The sequence below is a fragment of the Melospiza georgiana genome, chromosome 13 (genome assembly GCF_028018845.1).
Source record: "Melospiza georgiana isolate bMelGeo1 chromosome 13, bMelGeo1.pri, whole genome shotgun sequence".
Lineage (NCBI taxonomy): Eukaryota > Metazoa > Chordata > Aves > Passeriformes > Passerellidae > Melospiza > Melospiza georgiana.
The window spans coordinates 17,607,781-17,627,905 of NC_080442.1; the positions used below are offsets into that span (position 1 = coordinate 17,607,781).

The 20,125-nt window shown below is 44.6% G+C and overlaps 1 protein-coding gene across 1 annotated transcript in view; it reads right to left on the minus strand.

Annotated features, from left to right (window-relative positions):
* The window catches only part of ADAMTS17 (ADAM metallopeptidase with thrombospondin type 1 motif 17), a 152,940-nt gene that overhangs the window by 124,479 nt on the left and 8,336 nt on the right, over positions 1-20,125 (minus strand). The window contains exons 3-4 of the mRNA XM_058033730.1: positions 19,043-19,208; positions 8,244-8,416 (exon numbers count right to left, since the gene is read on the minus strand). Of these exons, the coding sequence (XP_057889713.1) occupies positions 8,244-8,416; positions 19,043-19,208 (339 nt within the window). The remainder of the gene's footprint in view (positions 1-8,243; positions 8,417-19,042; positions 19,209-20,125) is intronic.

A 20,125-nucleotide genomic window follows, 5' to 3' on the forward strand; every position in this document is an offset into this window, starting at 1 on the left:
AAAGTCTCAGGAGCATGGACATACGTTATGAAGCATTCAACTACCATGGATCTTCAGCATTTAAATATCAGAGATATCTGAATGCAAGATGAAATAATGGTGTGTTTTAGACTTCAGGAAATAGAATGGAAAAGCAATTTCCCTCTGTTATTTTCATATCTTATATAAGAGAATAGTAATAAGGCAGCCCATAATGACACAAGCCTCAGGAAATACAAAAATAGCACCGGAAACTACCTTACTACTTTCTCCAGATTTTGCATTCCAGCTCAGATACTTCACCTCATTTTTATAGGTTAGAACATAAGATCTTAATTGATCCCAGGATTTTATTCCACCCGTTTCTCAGTGTACAAATGTTTTAACTAGACACTATCAAAAAGGTGAGGGAAGGGTTTATTTCAAAAGGTGTAAAAGGCCACATAAAAGGCCTTGGGTGAATATTGTATCCCCTACTTGGTCAAAAAACCAAAATCAAGACCAGTGAAGTGAGACTCCTGACAAATGAGAGGCAGGTTTGGCCCCAGGTAAGCAATATTCCTTGCTCACTGCTCCTTTGGCTACAAGCATCACCCAGGCTCAGAAACTTCCTACAGCAAACCTCAGACACGAGCACATCTTGTACATCATGCTTTCAACGCTTGGTATTTTTCCTATTTGTGCAAATGCCCAGGAATGTGCTCAGTGGAAGAAGCTCTCCAGTGTTTGTGGTTGGATTTAAGCACACACATAAATGTTTCCTACAATTTAGGCACAGATTGCAAGACAGAGCTACTCAGTGTTTGACCCAGTGACCTTCAGCTGAGCACAAGGAGCCATTTCTCTACCCTGGGGCTGGGGTACAAGTGCACACAAGGGCTGGCACTATTTGCTCAGCCTGGAGATGTGCTGGGAGAGCACTTCAGCCCTCTCTCTACAGACCTGGCAGGGACAAACTTGACATTTGCAGAGAAGGGCTCTGACAGATGACCCCTGTGTAAGTGGAGACCTGCTGCACCACTACAGAGGCTGACAAACACTCCCTGGGATGGATGGAGGGATGGAGGGATGGAGGGATGGAGGGATGGAGGGATGGATGGATGGATGGATGGATGGATGGATGGATGGATGGATGGATGGATGGATGGATGGATGGATGGATCTTTGGTTTCCCAGCTCCCCACTAGCTCTGGCCATCCCATGAAGTTCCCACTCATGACATGAGAATAATTCCAGCAAACAGGTCCTTACCACTGAGCCTGCTGGGTGCTGGTGCTTGGCTTCCCATCAGAGCAGCCAAGCTGCCTCCAGAGCCAGCACAGACAAATCCAAACACCACTGATTCCAAAGGCTGTTTGCCCTGGCAAAACTTGCCCACCAAGCACCAGCTGCTGGACAGTTCAGGATGGCATCTTGAAAGCTGCCAGCCCTTCCTCTTTTCCTATTGTGCTCTCTATCCCAAAGATAACTCTGACTGCACTTCTATTCCCATCCACCAGTGATATCAGCAGCAATTGGACACTAAACCAAAAAAAAGTCCCTGGGAGTGCAAGAGGCTCCACTTTGCTTGTTTATTCAAGCTTTGTTTGCTTATTTTCTTAAATGAAGGCCAAAGGAGCCCCAGGCTGATGGTATTGCCTAGAAGGAACATTAACCTTTCCCTCTGAGAGGGAGATCACTTAACAGTTACAGGCAACACACACTTCACTTGGAGAAAATTTAATTCACCTATTAAAATAATTTGTATACAGAGAAAAAAAAAAGATAAATTAAAACAACACCTTCCCCTCTCCTTATCTTTACTCCTGCATTCTTGACTCCTTCCCCCTCACCCAGAGCCAGGCAGGTGGATGGGGAATGGGAACTCTCCTCTGGAACAGCTCTCTCTGCTGCTCCCCCCTCACACTTTTGCCCTGTTGCAGGATGGATCCTCTCCATGGGCTGCTGTTCCCATCAGGAGATCCTGCTCCAGCACAGGCTCCTCTCCTCAGGTCACAGTGCTGGGCACAGCCACCTGCCCCACCATGGTCTCCCCACAGGCTGGAGGGCACCTCTGCTCCAGCACCTGGAGCTCCTCATCCTCCTGCTCTCACCTGGGTTTTTCCCCCACTTTTCTCCACCATTCAGCTTTTTCCTCCTCTTTTGAAGACATTTTCACAGAGGCCTCCCCAGCTCTCCTGCCAGGCTCTGCTGTGCCCTGTGGGGAGGGCTGGGAGCATCCATGCATGGGGCAGCTCTGGGTCTCAGCCCCACTCAGCACTGTCCTTTCAGAGGGAAACTTCTCTCAGATCATGAGCTTTAGGGCTACAAGTAACCCCATGGAGAAGGCAAACAGACTTTTAAATAACTTGATAAAAAAATATGAGCCTGACACAGCTCAGGTTGTTCCCAGCTGGATTTAAAGCAGGCTGTTCCAGGTAGGTTGTGCCCAGAGGAAGCATCATCACAGGATCCAGCTGAATTTAAAATAAAACAATTCAAATACATAGGTCTTTCCTGCTAAGAATGGAATTTCATCATGGCAGCAACAACCTTCTGCCTTTCTCACCCAGCCAACAAGAAAACCAAACCCCAGAGACTCTGTGTGTCTGAGCTGTTCCACATTACATCCAAGTGTCCACCTGCAGCATGTGCCAGGTTGGGTGGTGGGATAACTGGTACCAGGCCATGAGGAATGGGATTTCCCACTGCAGATGTTCTCAAGATTTCCTGCTGCACAGAGAGACTGACTCACAGACACCTCCCTGCCCACTCCCAACACCAAGGGCCACCCTTCCTCAAGCCTGCAATTGCATCACACCCTTCAGGCTGCTGTGACTGCTTCCAACAGGGGAAAAGTAAAAATATTTGGGTGGTTTAGGACCTTTTAATAAATTAAGGCAGCTGGGAACAGAAGTGTCAGCATGAAACTCTGCCATGGAGAGTGCAGAGTTTACTTGTTTAGAACATCACCACAAGTGGCAGAAAACGGCTTGGATGGAAAAGAAATGGAGGTTCTGGATCACTGGGATGAAAGGAAGGGATGGCAAAAGTGGTCAATGTGACTGAAGTGTTGTGGGTGCCCTGCTGCAAGGGAGCTTCTACACTTCTGTACTGACTTCTCTGTGTGGAGTCATCAGAAGTAGGGTGAGCTCTGGAAACAGAAGATATGGTAAGGAACCATAACAACAGGCAGAAAAAATGGAAGGGGAAGTTCAGTAGAACAAGAAGAGAATAAAGCCTGTCTCTGGCATCTCCCCCTTCACCTGCATTTCTCTGACAGAGCTTTACTGTGCAGAATGCCCTAAAGAAAACAGGAAAGCTTCAAGGCTGGACCATCCTCCTCTGTTTGCATTCCTCCTGCCTCTCCTTCTCCCCTCAGCTCTGACATGGAAGGGGCAGAACAAATGCAGTTCTGGCATAAGCTGTGCAGGCCTGCCCCAGCACGCACAAAGCAAACACAGACATAAGGAATTGGGCTCAGAGAGGAACTAAACTACATCATTTAATTTTTTTTTTTTAATTCTCAAGAGCTTCCTCTGCAGGTGGACGGTGGGAGGGAGACGTGTGTCTTTCAGATGTTTTGGAGTTTAGAACAGCAACCCTGAGGGTAAATTGACTTTTTTTCCCTTTTTTCTTCCCTGAGCACTGCACTCAAGCCGGAGCCTTCCCATTGCCTTGGCTGCTGGATGAGGTTTGGACAGCAGAAGCCTTAGTCAGGTTACTGAGGTTGTCTTTCTCTTGTTTTGAAAAGTGCTATAGGATTTCTAACACCCACCTAAAGCCAAGCTTTCAAATTACTCCTTTAAACATTATGAAAAAGAACATATTCATAGCTCTTTATAAGATACAGTTGACATAACTCCTTCTCCTGGGGCTGCTGGAGCAAAAAGAGAAATCTGCAGACAGTGATGAAACACTCAGATCCTTTTCCCTTACCTCCCCTTATGTCCCTGTTCTCATCATGAAAATTCCAGACCAAGGTAAGGGAGCTCATTATCAGTGGCAGCTCTGGAGCCTTTATGTGCCAGCCCCCAAGAGCACAGACATATAAATCCATCAATGCAAGCATGATAAAAATGATTTTATCTGCTTTTTTAACATAAAAAACCCTCACAGGGGAAATCCAAAATGAAAAACAATCTGTGGAGCGTAAAACTCAGGCTTCAGAGAGTAAAACAGTATCATTCCTAAAGAACAACATAAGAATTTTCCCTCTTAATGACATCCAAAAGATCACTAACTTCAAGTTCCTGCTTGCTGCTGCAAAGAGCTTCCACAGTAATCTCATGGCTTAGCAACAGCTGCAGGAGAACTGACACACACGGCAGAAAATCTCCCTCCACACTGCACTCTCAGGGAAAAAGGCAAGCTCCAAACCAAGCCACAGTTGTAATTTATTGCAAAACCCAAAAAAATACACTTAGGGGACAAAAAAAACCAAACCCAAACCAATCCATTTTTTTTTAGGTTTTCAAACCCATAGAAAGCAGCTGTTAAGCGACTGTGTTGTGGTCTTGGAAATTCAGAAATTCAGATGTCTCTGTCTCCAAATGCTCTGAGGGTCAGTCTGGGTGGGACTGGGTTTGCAAAGTCAGCTCTGCACTCTGCAAGGAGCCAACATCCACAAGTCCCTGCTCAGGGCCTGCCTGGAAACAGCCACTCCTCATCCTCAGCCACACAACAGCCATGGACTGGACTTTCCAAAGGCTCTCATCCCCATTTATCACCACTTGAACCAGTTATCTCCAGAACCAGAAAGCTGAAAACCTAAACCATGAAAACCAGACACAGCAGAGACCAGTGCAGTTTCTAGAATCTCCTTTTTCATTTACTGGTCACTTCTTTCAGATGAAAAGCAACCACAAGAGCAAACAAAAGCACAGAACTCCTGCAAGAACAGAACATCCACCCTCACAGCTCCATGTGGATGAAATGCACTGAGAAATTAGCTGCCAGATGCAGACCAGCAGAATGGGTGAGCAAAATAAGCATGTTTTAAAGCTGGATTTACCACAAAGGCACTTGGGAATGGAATTCAGAGGAAGTTCTGAACACTGGTCACTACAGAAGGAGGACAGGAACAGGAGATGCTCTCAAGCCAAAGGTGAGACAAGAACTGGAATGCAAACACTGCAACAAAGCTCAGTAACAAGGGAGTTTAACCTAGAAAAAGAGATCAGCACCTATATCTAAGTAGGTGGTTTTGCATCCCCACAGCTCTGCTGGTATTGCTCCCTGTCCATGTTCTTCCATTCCTCACAGCCTTGCTAAGGCTGCAGCTGTGCATGGTGGCATTTGACAACAACTTCAGCACCTGTTTGGAAAATAGTGCTGAATCAAACACCTTGCCAGAAAACAAGAAAAGATTTCTTTTTAGCAGTGGTGACTTGAAAAAAGCCAACTCAAATCCCTGGAGCCCTGCTTGCTCCTACTCATACATTACAGAGCACCTTAGAGGGAAATTCTTCCATGATCTTGGAAAAATCTGTCTTATAATTTCAAGCATTAGTTTAGTAAATGGAAGAGCTTGCTCCTCTACAGTGACATTCACAAAAAACAAGTACTTTTAATGTGAATCCACTCTCTGTTCAGGGGCATGGAACTACAGAATAACATTAAAAACACAGCATTTGCTACATGAAGTGCTACCTGTTATTTCTGGGTTCCAAAATGGGTTTGCTGTGCTTTTAAGCTGTTATTCTAGAAGAGGGTGGTGGGGTTTTTTCCTCTAAGATTCTCATTTACCAAGGGAGCAATAAACCCATATTTTGTAATGCTGACTTTTTCCTCCTTCAGAAATTCTTGTAACATAAATAGATATTAAATACTTTAAGGCAGATCACTTTATTTAAAATGTCTATAAATATAAAATGCATTAATAAGACCTCTTAATGCTTGTTTTGTGGTTTGACAGTAAATGTAATGGCTTACAGAGAGGAGTTAAGTTAATATACCCCTGACCAGTAATGTTCTATTTGCTTAAATGCAAGCACCCAAGCCAAAATTAACATTCTGGTTTCTTTTAGAGGCAGCCTGCCATCCTGCAGTATAGCTGAATAAGCACTGCCTAATATCATGGGGCAAATCCTGTCCCCCAGCTAACAGACACCCAAGGCTGACAGAAACAAAGATCCAAGCAGCCAGGAGCTTGGCTTAAGGCCTCCCCAAACCTCATGATTATCTCTCTGAAATACATTTTTCTGAATTATCCTTCAGCTTCTTTTCCTGGGATGAAGGTCAGCTTTCATTACACAAATGTAACATAAAAATGCCCTTTGATTCCCTGAATTCCACCTGGTTTTATCACCACAGAATAAAAGATTTATGCAGTGATGCCATCTCTGTGTTTGCCTATCCTTATTCCTCTCTATCTTTTTGGTCTTGCAGTCACTCTCAAGCCTTCCTTCAAACCTGAAAAATGTTCCTCAGAGCGTGGGAATGTAGGTGGCTGAGGGAGAGACCCTCCCATTGCCCCTGTGAAGGCTGAAGAGCTGAAACATGACTTCAAATCCTATCAGACATCAGAAAAACCTCACAGCAGTGAGCCCCCAGGAGCAATGACTTAACAGTGGGAAGCATTTCAGCTGGACCTTGCACCTGAGGAGATGTCACATGAACGTGTTCCTCATCCAAGAGTCCTCTCCATGTGCTCTCTCTGGTGTCCAATAAAGGGGTGAGCTCACCCTACAGCATCAGAACCCAGCTTAAAAGCCCATCAGCCTAATCCACAGGAAACTAACCTTCAATATTTGTTTAATAAATGGGTTTAGAGAAGCCAGCCCATCTCTGAGCACCTCCCCACACAGATTTATTCACACCTGGCAAGCTGATGTTGCTGAGATGTTCTGCAGCACCTCAGCCTGGACAGACATCATTCAAAGACCCACAGCCACCTTTTGTTTAGGACTTGGTCCATCAGTCTGTTCATCCCTAACCATCTTCACAGGCTGAAAAAGCTGCACAACACAGACATCCCCAATGGCCACAGTGAAATCATTGACCTGCTGGCATGAGGGTCATCAAAAGTAACTGCAGAGCCACAGTGGAGCCTAATCAAGTGACAACTGGGAAGCCAAATAAAAAGGAGAGGAAGGGACATAGAAAAGCAGCTCATTAATGGAAAAGACTAACCAAACTCCCTACTCAGTCAGCCTCCAGGAGGGCTCCCTCACCCCAGTGCTTGATGAAGGAACACAAGACCTCTTAAAAAGCTGTTGTTCCATAGCTGGTTTATGCTGAGCATCCATCTCTTCACTGGAAGCATGACCAGGCAATTACTGTTCAGGACTGTTATTTTTTCCCAAGCCAATTTGCTGCTCATAAACACCAGCAGAGGCACAGTGAGGAGAATGAGCTGTTCCTGGATATTACAATAGCATGGGCAAAGGAACATGAGCTTCCTCCAAGACTTTCTTGTGCAAATGCCTCTGCAAGGACCCCTGCAGCCTCTGAGCAGAGTTTTCCATGTCTACATCCAATTTAGCCATTACCTCCTTAGTGGCACTGCCAACAGCTGAGTGAGCATTCCCTGTGGGAGGCTTTGTGTTCCCTTATCAGCTGAGCCAGAAGGCCTCTCTACAGGGACAGCTCACAAATTAACACCCACACTTCCCATGAGCCTGCAATTTCCAAAGATTCCCCTCACTCCAAAATATATCCCTAGGATTTCTAGAAAGATTTTCAAGCCCAATTCCACCAACAACTCATAGGTATGATCAGCACCACTTCATGCAGCTCTGGGTGAAAAGAATGGGATCAGCCAGCAGTTTGGTCATGAGTTTGCCACATTTTCTACATCAAGGGAAGCAGCCATTTTCATTGTGTGAAAATCAGAGATAAAAATCATTTTGGACTTAAAGCCAGGTCTTCTGCTGGAAATCAGTATGACTGCTGGCTTTAACTGCCTAGAACAATGAGCCATACCTCTTGTGAAACAGGTGTGGCAGAGGAATCTTTAGGAACCCCAGAAACATGTCAGACAAGACCCTCCTCCAAGGTAAACCACAGCAGCACAAAAAGCCTGGCAGAAAACAGCACTCCTGAACCACTATTTCCTAAGTGAAAACTTACATTTTCAGTTTTGAAAAATGGGGTTTTATTGTGGCAAATACCAGGAATAACACAACTGGAGAAGAGGCACATAACACAAGAAAACCAAAACCTTTTCTCATACCCGAAGGTCAAACCAGTTGTTGATTTCTGCTGCCAAGTCAGCTTTATCCGACCCTGGATATGTCCTGCTTACTCTTGTTTCCTCTTTGGAGAGTAAAATGCCTACTTACCATATTCATAACAGTGAGGATGAACCTTTGGGCAGCCTCAGCTCCGTGGTACTGCACCATGTCAGCATCTGCCACCACCAGCGTCTCCACCGTGTACTCGCTGGTGAGGCGGATCGCGTTCCTCCGCTCCCGCCAGTCGCTCGTGGCCTTCACCTTCTTCTGCCTCTTCTTTTCTGAAAGGTCAAAGTGCCTTTTAAGGCTGGCAGATCATAACAAAACACTCCCAGCCTTTTCACCAAACACCCTGGTGTGTATTCAGGTTGTAACAACCTTTAAGTTGAAGTGTTCTTGGCTGGTTAAAGAAGAGGTTGCATTGCAGGTACGTGTGTGCCCCTGGGTGCGAGAACAGCAGATGATGTGAAAAAACATAAGTTCAGGAAAAAGAAAAAATTAACTAACTCAAATAAAAATGTTACAGATAATTTAAACCTTCCTTCCTACCAACTAAAGGACTGATGTATTAATAATTTGTCTTCTTCTAAGCTGAAAGGTAAACTGTGTTTCACAGGCAGATGTTCAAAGCAGATGAGGCATGACCAAAGGAGAAATTAAGTTCAGATATGAATTCAAACCTGCTCACTTCACTGCAGCCACAAAATTGTGTTCATGTTTTAAATTGCAAAAAGAAAGAAGCAAATGAAGTAATTAAAAGAAATTTATTCTTGCAATAAGAAACAGACTTCTAAGATTCACTGAAATGATCTCTGCTTACTGTTCCACCTGTGATACTGACACTGCTATTACTATTGATTTTTTCCTGTGGAAAAGGGAACAGAACACATAAGTCCTGAAACAGCACAAACACAACATTCAGTGCAAAACTGACATGGGACAGAGCCTAATGGAAGGTCAGACAAATCCCTCTTATGTCACACAACATGTGTTCCCCAGAGCAGAGAATCACTTTTTAATTTTCTCTAGATTTACCCTGAGACCCTCTCTGAGCAAAGCAGCAGCCAGAGCTGAGCTGGTGTTCACTGATCCTGATTTTCCACAGCCTGTTTACCAGCTCCCTGACATAATTCAGCTTGAATTTCTCTTCTTTCCCAGATCATCAGCTTTTCCTGACTGACCCTCCTGCATTCAGGGTGACAAACCCCATCAGCTGCAAGCCCCCCAAAACCCACCTGAAATGGACTCCCTGCCTTCACCCATTCATGCATTTTCTGCCTTGTCAATATGCACATTTCACCACGTCCATCCCATCTCCTCATTCCTGGCTTTCTTCAGTCATCCAGTACAATTCTGCACGTGCTTTTCTGCCCAAGGCATCAACTGTCAACACTTGGTACATATTTTAAACTGAGAAAACAACCATGAAATTTGATTTTTTTTAAGAGAGTTTGGAAATATCCCCCTGGGTTGAAAGAGACAGACAGGAGTCTATGGACAAGAAAAAAAAAATGAAAATGGGGGGTGATGATAAATTATGGAAGCTGCATGCCAGCAGCAAAGATGAAAATAACCAAGTTTCAAGGCTTGTTTTCACATAGGCTGCATGGCAAAGCTGCCCCAGAGCAGAGGATCTCTATAATAAAAATAAAATAAATAAAATTTAAAATATTGAAATACAAGAAAAAGCAAGAAAGAAGGAGAGCTGAATGCACCTTTGATTTGCCAGCTATGAGATGGAGATGATTTCAAACTCCTGTGGAACAGCTCACATGTTTGTGTGTTACTTTATTTCTTTCATTCTATTCATTTCCCATCCCTCCCTCTGCACAGCAGCACATCTTTAGCTACAGGTAGTCAACATTATCATTTAAATACCAAAGAGAAATCAAAGAAAAAAGAAAAGGTGAATTATTTCAGTAAAAACACTGACATTTTGGGTCTTACTGCTATCAGTCAGAACCTTCCTGAAAACAGCAGCATTTCCCCGTCAAATTCTTGTCCTGGCAATCCCCTAATAAATGTTTCCAGGTGGTACAAATCTCATACCTGTAGAGAAGTTCTTACGGAGGGGCTAAGCCTTGATTCAGCTAAGTCTTGGCCTGGCATTGAATGAGCTGTGTAAAAAAGTTTAAGTGGAACAAAAATATTAGATTTCTCTGGTTTATCCCTTAAAAATCTCTTTCTGGTGAGAAAGAAGACATTGTGTCAGAGGAGGAACTGACTCTGCTGGACTGGAGCTCACTCTGGGGAGAAGAGGCCATGCCATCCATGGTCATTTGCCAGTGTGGTCTCTCCTCCAGGGGCAGGTGAAGGAATTGGCACCTCTGCAGCAGAACAAAACTCTGCAAGCTGTGACTCCTGGAGAGCAGCAGCCAAAGGGGCTCCTGGCAGAGGGCTGGGCAGCCTTGCTTCACACACAGCCCCTGGGCCCCCTTCCCCCTGTGGGCTGGCTGCTTTCCACCAGTGCTTGGGGTTGGAGGATGTGTGTGGAAAACCAGCACCCCACAGGCTGCCTGGAAACACAGCCAGAGTCACCTGACAGGAGAATCCAGGCTCCTGCTCTTACCTCCCCTTCACACTGCCCAAGTGTAATTTACCTGCACCTAACACAGACAACAGGACTCGAGGGAGCCCACAAAGAGCTCAGGAGGTCACTGCTGCACCCTCCACAACAGGCACAGCAGCACCAGCTACTTAAAAAAAGAGAGGTTGTTCAAGTTTGTAGCTCCTCCATAGGGTAAATTGTTTTGTCATTTCTGTCCACTTTCACAGTGGTCTCTCTTTGCATCCTCCTGCCTACCACAAATGCAAATAATTTTCCAGAATAATCAAGCACATGGAGAAAAGAAGGCATTTGCATGGCTGAACCACAACAAAGAGAAAGGAAATGCATGTCCTGTATCACAGATGTTTGATGAAGAGAAAGATCCAAAACCAGCAGGAAAAATCCTCATTAAGTGCACTTGCAGCTCATACCTGAAAGTGAGTCAGCTTTATGGAGGTATCCAAAAAATAAAAATACCCCATCTCTAGAGCCTCACTTCAGAAACAAGCCAGCACAGAGAAGTCTCATTCCTGCCCTGCAAGATTTATGGACCATGGGCAGAGAATCCCTCCATGAGTGCATGAAACCCCAAACTAAAATAAACATCAGCCATTAAACCAAGGATTAAATGCTTGGTGGATTCTTTATTTGAACAAACTGATGTTACAAATTTTGTGGTGCAGATGTCAAGTGTTAGTGTGAAGGCATAAGAGGCCATAAACCACGGGCAGGAGCTGTCAGAGGAGTTTACATTGCAGGGAGCACACAGCACATGATTTTAGGAGTCAGGTGTTCCCTGCTTAAGAGGTCAGAGAATTTAGTATGAAATATGAGCTGAAACAGTCAATCTACAACACAGCACGTACATGCTGCAGGTGACTGGGCACAGGGGACATTACTCTTTGGCCAGCCACTCTGAGAGTGTGTTATGCAGTCTATTGGACCAAAAAATCCACAAAATTCAGGACTGTGAGGTGAAGGGAGAAGGGTGAAACAGCCCCAGATCCTCAGCAAAAAATGGCTGTGACACTGCACAAGTTCATTAGGTGACTTTCATTTACCCTTGCCTGGCTCACCACCTTCCAAGCCACATGATTGTACCACATCCTGCAGGCTTTGAAGTCTCCCTCAGAATGGGAAGCAGCAGAGTCCCCACTGTGATCAGAAGCACAACAAGGCTCTTCTGAGGCCTCTGTAGAAAACTCCTGACGTTCAGTGCTTTTTATGGCAACTCAACAGATGTGCAATTCCAGAGCAACCGCCCCAAATGACCTTTTCCTATTACACACCAAAAGCACTGTCTAGCACTGTCTGGCTTTTGGCAGATTCTTGCTGTAAGTGCAGAGTCCTTTCCTGTTCCTCCTACCTCCCTTCCAACTGTATTTCCCACACTCATCTAAAAGCAACATCTTCTCCTACAGCCTTCCACTATTTTTCCTGCCTAATCTTTCCCTTTGTAATTTTAGCTACCTCATTCTTGTCAAACCCACTGACGGTTTCTGGATGCTGTTCAACAAAAGCCACAAATAAAAGTTAAACTGCAGAATCCTTTCTGCAAGGCCAGATTTCTCCTTAGAAGCTCTTTTCTATTGCAGCCTTAAAAATCCTCTCCAGCTCTTCCTCAGGAGCCCTTTGCTCCCTTCCCTCCTCCCAAGACCCCTTTAACATCTCCCCATACCCTTGATGGAGGGCAAGCTCTGTTATACCATGTCCTGTTATTTCAGCAGCATAAAAAAGAAGAGAGGGCATCCAAGTGGGGCAAACAGCTAAAATTAATTCTCCCTAAGCCCCAGGAATTTCCAGAGAACCTCTGACTGCTACTCACATTAGGCAGGTTTTATTAGCTTCACCTAAAAGTAAAAATCATCACCTCTCCCAAGCAAAACAGAAAGAAAAGGGAGATCCTGCACACAAACCAAGCCTAGAACTTACAGAAAAGAAGTCCTTGAGGTGTATTCTTACTACTCAACCTAAAACCCTCTGTCACTGTTGAATTATCAGAGGGACAGGATGCCACAAAATGTCCCTGGTAGCAGCAGCAGGAGAGAAGCACCTCTCAAAAGGTGATTTATCACAGGCAGGGAGCCCCTTTGCCTCTGCCAGGATGCAGCACAAGAATTATCTCTGTACCCTGGCCTGTTATATCTCCACCAAACCTTGGAATTTCAGATTTACCACAGCCAGCTGATGCCAGAGGATTGCCTGAAGTTCAGGAATTACAAATGGTTGCTTATTGAAAGAACAGCTGATTACAGACTGAGAGCTGTCCTCTCATTTTTAATGCTCTGTCCTACAAAACTGCATCTCCAATTTCTCTCTAACTGGAATGGCAAAATCAGGCATCAACTGCTAGCAAAAATTATTGCAGAGCAGAATGATCCATTATTCCCTAATTCACCTTCCAAAAATGGCCTTGTTTTGCTTTGGGGTTTTTTTGTTTATTTTTTTTCTCCCAAACAGTCACTTTCATACCAAATCACAAGTTCATGACTATTTCTCTGGCAAAGCAGCAAACAAGAACTTTAGACAGAAGTCATGAACTCTGAGCTGCATCTCAAAACACCACAGATTTTGCTGCAAGGATTGTTATCCAAGTTAGTCTGTGGCTTGGACACATCAGTTAAAACCTTATTCTTCTGCAAAACAAACTCAGTCATCAACACAATTCATCAGGGCTTTGTTTTAATGGCAGGTCAGGATAAGCACTGTGATCTCTGCTCAAGGGTTCCATTTGTCACCAGGATTCAGAGAGTCAGTCCCACCTCCTGGATTGTGCACACCCATCTGCCATGGAAAGGACACTTTCCTGGTGGCACAAACAAGGACTCATGGCACAGAAATAAAACAATTTAGTGGAGTAGGAGCAGCACAGTGAGCATGGCTTGAGCTATGGACAGTGATAACATGGAAGAAGCAAAGACACCTAAAAGATGAGTAATCTACCTTAGTCCAGGAACCAACTCTGCTTTTCTAGCCAGAATGAAATATAATCATGAATATATGACCATGGAATATCCATGAATGTCCTGAGACAAGGACAGTGGACACTGACAATGGAGCTCATCACCACCTGCCAGGCTGGATTTCAATGGAAACCAGCACTCAGCTTTATCAGGAACCAAGCAAAGGAGCAGCACAGCTGCTCTGGAAAGGGAAGAAATCCATCCACTATGTACATTTACATTTACTTTTTGTGTCTCTTTTTCACCTTGACAGCAGAGGGAGGAGAACCTGGAGTCCCTCTCCCTCCTCATGATCCACACTGAGGGAATCATCCAGAACAGACCTGCAGTAAAGCCTCACCTGCCACAAGTGATGGAAAAGGACACTTCTGAGTGCCAGACTGCTGCAGGAGGCTGCTGTTTACCAGCCACGAGGAAACAATCACAGGCTTGCAGGGAAAACCCAGACTCCCCATCAGGAAGAGAAGGGACCTGGAAAAACCAAGGGATTTATCCACAGAAGTGAGACACACTCCCATGGGCACAGTGCTGAGTTCCTGATACAGGGAATCCTCCTGTGCTTGCAAACACTTAATCACATTACATCTTCTGTGGAGCCCATTGTTGAAATCTGCTTTAATTCTCCAACAGCTGCTTCCTAATATGGACTAATACAGGTTGCATTACATCTCTCTATTTTTAGTGCACATGTTTTTGGCCATAACAACTGCTCTTTCAGGCCAAGTCAAACCTGCAGAGAAAACACAGCTAGGAGACAATGATTAAAGATGGGGAAATGCAACCTAGCAGTAACATGTGTTTAAGATTTATACCTGCTCAGGGAAAGCATTCCCTACATTTGATACCTGTACACCAGCACTTACTTAAATTATTACCAGCTTTGATAAATTGTTAAAACAGGTTGCAAAGTAACTGTGCAGAGAAGCAACACGTTGTTATTTTGTGAATTAAAATATTGATCTTCCTGTTATTTCACTGTATGAAAGGAAAACTGGTTCATTTAAACTGACAAAAGGGTTTAAAGCAAACCCACATTTAAGAGTAATTCATGAGGTCTATATCATAAACATGAAATAACAACCTTCTGTCCAAAGACAAGCTGCTCTCTCTTGTGCTCCTGGACTGTATTTTATATCAAATCCTTCCTATGTAAGGAGACTTTAATACATCACTGGAGACCTTTGGAGAAGTTGTAACAGAACTTACTTTTCCTGAAGAAACAGAAAGCTTTATGACATGGTTAGAGGAGATTCCTATGCTTTCACAACATGCTTTGATTCTGTCTTGAACACTGGTACCTTCTCAAAAGTAAGAAAAACTGTATTGTTTTCCTATTTCATAGACTCTGATGGCAAAAAAAACATGCAAATCTCAGTAAATAAACTACTGTTGTTCCATGATAGTTCAGAAAAATAACCCATTTACTGCAGCTGAGGCTGTGGTGGATATTGTCACATGGAAACATTTATTATATGTCCCAAGCTCACAGAGAGAGGACAATGAAAGAAGCTCTATCTCAGAGGTTGGGCACTGCAAAAATCATGCATGATGCCTTAAAAAGAGATCTTTCTCTCCTGCCTGGCTCTTCTGCAGGGAAACTTACTTGTATCTATTAAAGCCTGCAAACAAAAGTCCCTTTGACTCCACTCTCTCCATAGCAAAACCACTCATCCAGGACCTATGACAAGCAAGTTGTCAGAGCTGGTGTTTAAAGTGAGAGCAGGGTGTGACAGGAGCTGTGTGCAGATGCTGCCCAGTGTCCAGAGATGAGAGGTGTTTCCCATCACTGCTGTGGAGCTGTTTCCCCTGTTCCTCACCACTCCCTGCTCAGAGCAAGTGAAACCCAACCTTCCCTTCCTTCCCCCTCACTGCATGTGCACCTGGAAACCTTTTAATAGGTTTTGTGTTTGCCTCACAGGGGCTCATGTTCATGCCTGAGCAGAAATGTGCATTGTGACTTGAACTCTCTCTCTCTTGCTGGATGACAGGTGATAAAAATAAAACATATTCACATATCATATGACTAACAATAGCACCTGGCCCATGGTGATGGGATCCCTCCTTTGCTGCTGGAGCACTTTGGAATTCAAACAAAGGAATTAAAACATCAGCTCTGGGATTTTTTTTAACCCATTAGTAGACACTTTCAGGTTCAAATCTCAAGGATCCAGTCATGCAAAACCTTAAGTACTTTCCCATTCTTGACTACAGCCAGATTAATCCTCTTATACAGATTATTCCAGGAGAAATTTGGCTCCCACAAAGTTCTCCTGCAGACCTAAAAATAATTTTGAGTGCTGCAGGACATGTAACACCACTCAGACTAAGGGAGTTGTTTTAGAGATTTTACCCACCCCTTATCAAACCAGCCTGATGGCTTTACCTGGCCCCAAGCCACTTTCCCCCTCCCAGTGCTGGGGTCTGCAGGGAGGGCACCACATCTCTGGGTGGAACACAGCCCTTGGAAAGCTGTGCTCTCTGTGCCCCCAGCAGCACTTCCTAATTTAGTTCATTTTGCCTTCCTAAAGTGCTTTCCTGCTCCTCCTCCAAATGCTCACACATTACATCACCAAGCACCTTTGTTTTACAAGTTATTAAGTTCATATATCACAGGAAATTTGCCATTGAGCAATTTAGCCCTGTTTAAATTTTTATGGCATGATCAATAGTTAGCATTAAAAATTCAGCTTATGTTTTGTGCTTTGATTCCCAAATAACCCCAGATTATGCCAGCTACCTCTGAATTACAGAATTTGAAGAAGAAAATACATACAGAGGTGATTCTTGTGTATTCAGAAAATACAAGAACAGCAGTAAAAGACTGAAAAATGCCCAAGCATGGCAGTTCTGTGCCCTTGAAAAACACTCATTTTATACTGTATTTACACAGACCTGTCTTTTTCTGTCTATGTCATTCTACAATACAAGGTTTGTACCTAAATGTCTGGCATAGAAATATCCCCATTTATTTACAACCTCCAACCTTTCCTGCCAAGTTTTAGCCTGGGTGAGCCAAATTTTAAGCCACTGGAAAACAACCTCTAGTACAAATCTGGCCAGTCCACATTGGTGAGATTCACTGTGAAGAGACCTTTTCCCAGGAGAAACTCTGGAAGCACACTCCTAGATGGTCACTTCCACACAGTTTTATTAGAAATGGACTTTTTGTGTGTCAGACAGGATTAATTTTTTCATTTCTAAACTCCTTATGCACAAAAGTTAATCCAAAGCAGACAGGAGGCAATTAGGTCATTAATGTGCTAAGCCTATTAACAGCCATGAGTTACATTTCTGTCCCTCAACAATGACAAAGATCCAGGGGTCGGCCTTTAAGGGGGAAATCCATGAGCAATTGCATTATTTTAGATCAGGGCTACTGCCAAGCAAGGCTTGGCTCCCTTCTAGCACAGCAGGAGACAGCACCCAAGGGATGGGAATTCTGTTCCAGTGTAGCAGGGGCTCCCCAGAGGCCCTCAGGAAGCAGGAGGTGCCCCTGGAAATGCTCTTTTATCATAAGTGTCTTCTTTCAGCACCTTCATGCTCACTCAGCTCCTCTTTCCCTTTGTGATGCCATGTAATTATTACCCAGTGTCTCCCCAGTTTCCTTCCTTCAGTTCCTCTTCTCAGGGAGGGAATTCCAGTTCTGCCAAGGACAGGGAGCATCCTGCCCCTAGAAAACAGGTCAGAAGGTTCAGTGGCCAAAGGGTGAGGCTCATTTCCTGGACTGATCCTGGTTCAATTCAGATTTTAACTAATGGCTGTCTCATTTTACAGTGTAAGAATTCTGAAATGCATTTTCTGTGACCACAGGGCTGCAGCACCTACAGGACTTGGCTGGGAAATCAGAGCAGTGCTGAATTCTGATGTTTTCTCTGAAAAGAGACATAAGGGATCTGTAACTGCAACCAGATCCAAGATTTCATTCTCAGAGAATCAGAGGGCAGATTGGCTTAGTCTGAACCCCTGAGAATGATAAACCTGCTGAACTATTAAGAGCTCAGCTCCACACAGGAGAAAATAAAGGTCCTGGCTGCAGGATTTACCAGCACCCAGTGCAGAAGCAGGCACAGGTTGTTTTGCTGGTGCATAGGTGTGGTTAAATACAAAAACTGAGATACAAAGCCTTACAAGCAAACTTCAGGCTCCTGGCTGTTCCAGTGAGCTCCTTCAGGCCCCTTCCACTGCTGCTCCCACAAGGAAGATTTTTGTGCCTCCTGTTGCTGCCACAACCTTCCACATCCAGCAGCAGCCCTTGTCCCTGAGCACTCAGCTCTTCCCACACCAGTGATCCTCATTCCTGTGCCCAGAAAATCCCCCCAGCCCTGCTCCCCAGCAGCAGAACCCACTGCTCCATTTATGGAACCCACCCAGGAGAAGGCAGGAGAGGAATGAAAGGAGCAGAAAATACAGGGACACTGCAACTTAATGAAGAGATTTCACAGAGTGCATAAAAAATACCCCCTCTGCAATACACCCAGAGAGAATTCCAGAAATGATAAAATTTAATTACTCTGAAGAAGCAAAAAAATAGTTTATATCAGCTGGCAATTTGCCTGTGTGGCTTTGAAAGTGGGAGAAGACAGGATATGATCAATGAACAGAGTTGGCCATTTTCTCCTGAAAAATGATAGCACATTATCATATATGGTATAACAGCTGTTTTATCAGATAGAGTTTAAGTTTGATGAATCAAACACCAGAGAGAAAAGGCAAAATCAAGCTCCTAGTTTAAAAAAGTCACCTTCTGAACTACATCTAGTAGCTCCAAATGCACACAAGCTCTTACAAAAGCAATTTAAAGCCATAAAAGAATACAAAGTCTGCTCAGTTGACCCTGATATGGATTGTGTGCTCTCCTACACAGAAGAAAGAATGATGGCATGAGAAGATGAAAAAGAAAGCAGATTCCTCTGAAAGACAAACTGTGCATCTCTTCCATCTCCAGATATCCCTTTATCCCATTATGAGCTGGATCCCTGGAGTTGGACTCCACAGATGATACTTGTGATTCAATTATATCAAAGCAGGTGAAATGATGTTTTCCACCCTCTGAAATGTGAGGATCACCGTTCTATCCCTGCCTGCTCAGCACAACTCCAGAAGAAAGGCGAGATGGAAGAGTCCCCATCAACACTGACTTCAGTTAAAAATCCTGAACCTTTGCTAAAAACCCAGTGAATCCCTCCCTGAGCAGTGGTCACACTGCAAGATTAGAGCAGAATTTATCATCTCACATGCCCTGATAACCTCATGGCTGTGATGTGATTCCAGCCTGAAGCAGAAACAGGATTCACCCACACTTGCCATGCCTCCCCAGCCCCAGCTTCCCACCCACCAGAATCACAAAATCCAAGCAGAATTGCCATGGCTGCTCTCTGGAGCCACTCCAAGCTCACCTGCCACAACCTTGCAGTGCTCCTCAGGGCCCTGGGGCCTGGAGGGGTGGCCAGGCTTGGTGGATCGTCTCCGCCTGATGAAATGTTCCTTCCCACTGAAGGAGCTCTCAGATGCATTCACAGGTTGGATCAGCAGCTGCTCTGACCCAAGCTGGATGTAGCCAACCTGTGCACAAAACAGAACAAAAAAAAACCCCATCAGTTTGGTGCCCAAGCCTTGGCTATCCAGCCTGGTCTGAAACCCAGGAAATTTCACCCAGGTCATTTCACAGCCATAATCCCATCATTTCCTCACATTTGCAGTGTGAGGAAACAACGGGATGATGGTTGTGTTCAGCCTGTGTAATACAGAATAAAGAACTTCATCTGCTTCTCTTGTTTACTTTTTATATTACTGAGCACTAGGAACAATGCACTGAACAAAGGAAAGGTGGGGATTCCTGTCAACACTTTTGCTTTCCCTTCCTCCTCCCGCTCCAGACACAGTGCCACAAATATGTGTGTTTTACAAGATGCTCAGCTCACATGAGGACAAATAAATCCTGTTAACAGAAATCCCTTCAAAATCACCTCTCCAGCTGCCAGGACTGCCCTGCTATTGAATGGCATTTACTGTCTCAGAGCGCAGAGGTGACACTGCCTGCACCCTGTGGGCACCACCCTCACAAGGAACACTGAGTGAACTGATGCAAGTGTGACTTGCAGAGCCACACAGCATTTTTGGGACCAAACACCTCTTCCTGACTACATTAGGGGCCACACAGTCAGCTCTGCTCTCCCTGCAGGCCATGGGTTGGGTTTCAGAGGTGAAGTCAGGAAGGGACTGTTGTACTGCCCCAGTTTCAGGATTTTCCACCATTCCTGGAATAAGTGACACTAGGAAGGCAAAGACCCTGCCTAAATAACTCCATAGGGTCCAGGTCAGAGCACTAAATCCCTGCCTTCCTTGCACCAAGTCCAGACCTTACAGCAGGGCTGGCAAGAACACCTTTGGAAGCCAGCTCCTGCCCCAGGAGAGCCCTCCTCTGCTCACAACCCAGAGCTTTTAAGGTTCTTTTATGCTTTTTCCACTCCTTTTCTGGC